Here is a 5,708-nt window from a genome sequence, read left to right on the forward strand (position 1 = left end):
CTGACATAGAATTAGGTGGATATGGTCTAATAGAAAGTAGGAGGGAGACAAGATTCCAGAGTTGCATCATTAGTTAGGAAGAGTGAGCCCAAAACCACGTCAGAGTGAAGGATTCCACACATTTTGACCCAGTCTGAGCCTATTGATAATGAATGTTATGGCTGGACTGGCCTTTGTGGTTCTTCTTATTATTGCAAGACACCTCAGCAATAACCATCAGGACATATTTTAAAGCCAACTGAATGAAAAATGGGGGTAGGGGTGGGGAAGGTTTATTACTCACTAGCCATGGAAAGCATATGGCATACCTGGGGCCACACAGAGAGGTTATGGGAGAAAGGTGTTGGGGAGGGGCTGGGGTTCTGCTTTTATTGGGTTTGAGGGTAGGGACCTAGGATTTCCCAGGCTAACTCTTTATCAGTGAATTTAAAACCTAGGAAAGGGAATTTAAAGCATGGAGAGAGAAAAAAACAAGAGGTCCAAATTGTCAGTTATGGAAATCAACCATGATCTCCAAAAAACGTGTGGGTGGGGTGTTCAGTATCTGGCAATGTGTTTATTGGAGATAGCCATCTTTAAAGTTGATGCCTCTTTGAATTGGATACCTCAGCAATCAAAGCTTAAGTCATGCAGTTGCATTACAGAAAGAAAAGCCAACTGTCAGGTCTTACAGGACAACATAATCAAGGCATAGGCCAGTACACCTTGAGGAGTTAGGCAAAAAGGAGGTTGGGAATTTAGGTGGGTACTCGAGTATGGACGACAAAGGCCATGGAGGTAAACATCACCTTTGTCATAATTTTCCCCAGCTTACACTTGTGGAGAGATTTCTGAGAGGTTAAGACCCAGATAAATTAAAAGAATGAAATGATTCTTGTCTTCTGAAAAAGGAAAGGATATAGTCATCCCTACTTAATAAATTGTGAAGATGGAAAAGAGGATTACAAGTGATACTGTATTTCTGAAGAGGAATAAAGAACACAAGCAACTTAAATTTAAGTATGGATAAAGGATCAAATTTAACAATGGAAGAAGTTTTAAAAGCAAACTACAGGTCTTATAAGTAGGTACATTTTGTCCTTAAGACATTCAGAATTCGCATTCTATTCTTCCCAAGTGATATTGTTTCTCTAATAATTGTGGTTGTGATTCACCATAGTCAGTTCACAAGGGATTGAAATAACCGATGACTGAACTTTAATTTTTTTAAAAAATACTGTGGAGATGCTAGAAAAATAATTACCAAAAAGTGCCATTGGCTTCAATAGTAATGAAGTTATTGTAGGTATTAAAAAATATTACTCTGCCATAAGAAAAAATGAAATACTACCACTTATGACAACATGGATGGATCTAGAGAGTATTATGCTAAGTGAAATAAGTCAAGCTGAGAAAGACAAATACCATATGTTTTCACTTATACATGGAGTATAAAAACAAAACAAAACCAACAAGCAAAACAATAACTGACTCATAGAAACAGAGACTAAAAGGATGGTTACCAGAAGAGGGGGGGACAGGGATGGGTGAAAAGGGGGAGAGGAATATAGTCAATAACAACGTGATAAGCTTACACAGTGACAGATGGTTACTAGAACTAGTGGGGTGATCACATTGTAAGGTATAAAAATGTAGAACCACGGTATTCTACACATGAAATTAATATAACCAATATAAGATTGTATACCAACTACATTTAGATAAAAAGGTTAATAAAAAAGCAGTAGAGGGGTTGGAAGTGAACGTCAGGTTGCAGAGGCTTAAAGCTAATGGAGTAGAAAGAAATAAGATGAGAAGGTGGAGACACAATCTTTTTAAAGAAATTGAAAGCCTAATTAAAAAAAGAAACACAACCTAGAAGATTACAAGTAGTGATATTAAATGTATTCTTAGCTTCAGGGGCTTTGAGAAAAAGAGTACTGCAGTCAATTAACAAAAATAACATAAATGTATATGAGGATATCTTTTTGTAAATATCTTGAATATATTTTCTCACACTATAAATAAAATAGCTGTACATCAAACCACCTTGAGTTAAGAACAAGCAATATAAGTAGAGAAGAAGAGTCAAAGGAAAATCTCAGGATCCAGGGTTGTGTTTTGTTGTCATTGTTAATTGTTTGTTTTCCAGGAGAAATGCATCTTACCCTTAAAACAATCTTTTCATACTAACAACGGAAAAGCATTCATGTTCTTAACTATGTGGATATGTCCTGTATCCAAGGTTTGTCTTGGATGAAGAAGGATTAAGTACACATGAAGTAACATCATCTTTTTTTCCCCTAACTTATTTGTAAATCCAGTCTATGTAATGAATTACAAACAATCAACTACATTTATACATTTTAAGGGGCAAAAAAATTATCTGAGAAAAAGTTAGATTATTTTACAGCAACAGGAATCCTGAAGGAATAATCCACTGCTCATACAAGAATATTCAGAAAGGCTATTGGAATAATGGCAATATTGATTATGATGTGAAAGGAGAAAATAAATGTACACTGGATTGCTTGGTTTTTATATGTACAGTCTTTATATGCACAGAATTCAAATATCTAGGTCCCGATAAAATCTCTTCTTTTTATATGCTGACTGGATAGATTTCAAAAGTCAGTGATGAGAAACCACACACCAATAACAACTTTTATCCTGCTGGGACTGACGAATGATCCACAACTGCAAATTCTGCTTTTTATCTTTCTATTTCTCACCTACTTATTGAGTGTAACAGGGAACCTGACTATTATCCTTCTCACATTGGTGGACTCCCATCTTAAAACTCCTATGTACTTTTTCCTCAGAAATTTTTCCATCTTAGAAATCTCATTTACCACTGTCTGTATTCCTAGATTCCTGTACAGCATATCAACCGGGGACAATAGCATTACCTACAATGCTTGCGCAAGTCAAATATTTTTTGTTATTCTCTTTGGAGCAACAGAATTTTTTCTCCTGGCAGCCATGTCTTATGACCGCTACGTTGCTATCTGTAAACCCCTTCATTACATGACCATCATGAACAATAGGGTCTGTGCCTTCTTAGTCCTCTGGTGTTGGGTGTCTGGCTTGCTGATCATTCTCCCACCCCTTAGCTTGGGCCTCCAGCTTGAATTCTGTGACTCCAATGCCATTGATCATTTTAGCTGTGATGCAGGTCCCCTCCTAAAGATCTCATGCTCAGATACATGGGTAATAGAACAAATGGTTATCCTCGTGGCTGTATTTGCACTCGTTATCACCCTAGTGTGTGTGTTTCTGTCCTACACATACATTTTCAGGACTATTCTGAGATTCCCCTCTGTCCAACAAAGAAAAAAGGCCTTTTCTACCTGTTCGTCCCATATGATTGTGGTTTCTATCACCTACGGAAGCTGCATCTTCATCTATATCAAGCCCTCAGCAAAGGAAGGAGTGGCCATTAATAAAGGCGTATCCATGCTAACTACTTCTGTTGCCCCCTTGTTGAACCCTTTCATTTACACCCTGAGGAATAAGCAAGTGAAACAAGCTTTCAATGACTCCATAAAGAGGATACTATTTCTCTCAAAGAAATCGACATTTTGATGAATAAGACAGAGTAAAATGAAAGAAAGTCCTCTAAATAATTAAGTACAGCTCCTAACTTTTTCATTGTTTTGTGCCTGTAATTTACTCTTACTAATCTTCTCAAAGTCATTTAATGCTGCATTCTAATCTCATCTTAAACTCCTTCTTCCCAACAAAACTCATACATCATGTTTTTCCTCATTGTTATAAAATTTTTTCCAAGTAATTAGACTTGCTCCATTTCTGACCTGGTATTTTCTTCAGCGATCTAGGGAGGGAGACAACATAATAATATTTTAAAATATATAAATTATATAGAAGATGCATTATGTAGTAATAGTACTAGCTTCTCTCTCTAAGACAAAGTTATCAAAATTAATATAAATCTAAGAATGAAATAAAAACTAAAAAAACAACAGCAAAGTTGTATGAGGTGTGACAATTAAATTCATGAACTTTGTTGCACTGATGTTGCTAACCATTTTTGGTATCAGAGGGATTATTCATTATGAATTTGTACCAACTGGATAAACAGTTAACCAAGTTTACTATTTGGAAGTGCTGAAAAGACTGCGTGAAAAAGTTAGACGACCTGAACTTTTCACCAACAATTCATGACTCTTGCATCACGACAATGCACCAGCTCACGCAGCACTGTCTGTGAGGGAGTTTTTAACCAGTAAACAAGAACTGTATTGGAACACCCTCCCTACTTACCTGATCTGGCCCCCAATGACTCCTTTCTTTACCCGAAGATAAAGGAAATATTGAAAGCAAGACATTTTGTTGACATTCAGGACATCAAAGGTAATACAATGACAGCTCTGATGGCCATTTCAGAAAAAGAGTTCCAAAATTGCTTTGAAAGTTGGACTATGTGCTGGTTTGGGTGCATAGCTTCCCAAGGGGGAGTACTTCGCAGGTTGACTGTAGTGATATTCAGCAATGAGGTATGTAGCACTTTTTCTTCGATGTGTCCATGAGTTCAATTGTCTGACCTTGTATTAAAAACAAATTAAATCAAATAAGGCCTTCCAGGCCAATTAAAATAATGGAAAAAACAAAGTGGAAGCAGAGATATCAGGGGGAGTTTGGGAATAGTCAGTACCGAAGAAATGGAAACATCTTCATAATCACTGATAAGATGTACAATAGTCCCCCCACATCTGGAAGGGATACCATGTTTCCCCAAAAATAAGACCTAGCCCGACAACCAGATCTAATGTGTCTTATGGAGCAAAAATTAATATAAGACCCAGTATTACATTATATTACGTTATATAATAGACCCGGTCTCATAGTAAAATAAGACCAGATCTTATATTAATTTGTGCTCCAAAAGACACATTAGAGCTGATTGTCCAGCTAGGTTTATTTTTGGGAAAACATGGTATAGTCCAACACACCCAGTAGGTGCCTGAAACCTTGGGTAATACCAAACCCTATATATGTTTTCTCCTATACATACATACCTTTTCACTTAAAGGAAGCATTTTCTGGCTTCTATTTGGCATATTCAAATTGCCAGCATCACTACTCATATGTTTTGGAACCATCATTCCATAAAATAAGGATTACTTAAACACAAGCATTGTGATACCACGACAGTCAATCTGATAACCAAGATGGTTTCTTAGTGACTAATGCGCAGGTAGCATATATGGTGTGAACAAAAGGATAATTCAGGTCCAGATGGGACAGAGAGCGACAGCACGAGATTTCATCACAGTACTCAGAACACAAGCAATTTAAATCTTATGATTGTTTATTTCTGGAATTTTCCATTTAGTATTTTCAGACCACGCTGACCCTGGGTAACTGAAACCACAGAAAGCGAAACTGCAGACAACGGGGGACTACTGTATTAGCAATTTATTATGTTTATATTTATGAGAGAAATTCCTAAAAAGGCATACATTTAATTTAAAATACATTGAAACATAGTGTCACTTATTATGGATTACAAAATTAGAATTAGATGCATAAAAGCAAATTGGAACATCAAATTTCATATGCTGATGAAAGGAGACAACTATCACATTAACACTAATGAATGGTTTAAGAAGATATCATGGATATCCAACTGGCAAAATACAGGGGTGGGGGGGGCGAAGGAAGGAACTGCATAAAGGAATAACTATGGGAATTATGATCAAAAGAAC

At 36.5% G+C, this 5,708-nt stretch overlaps 1 protein-coding gene across 1 annotated transcript; it reads left to right on the plus strand.

Annotated features, from left to right (window-relative positions):
• Window positions 1–2,616: 2,616 nt before the first annotated feature.
• Window positions 2,617–3,564, plus strand: LOC109439226 (olfactory receptor 6C2). Its single transcript, XM_019719488.3, has one exon. It carries the CDS (start codon window positions 2,617–2,619, stop codon window positions 3,562–3,564), a length of 948 nt encoding a protein of 315 aa, XP_019575047.2.
• The last annotated feature ends 2,144 nt before the right edge of the window (window positions 3,565–5,708 follow it).

This window comes from Rhinolophus sinicus, chromosome 1 (assembly GCF_057876585.1).
Source record: "Rhinolophus sinicus isolate RSI-liver-muscle chromosome 1, RSI-T2T, whole genome shotgun sequence".
NCBI classification, from domain to species: domain Eukaryota; kingdom Metazoa; phylum Chordata; class Mammalia; order Chiroptera; family Rhinolophidae; genus Rhinolophus; species Rhinolophus sinicus.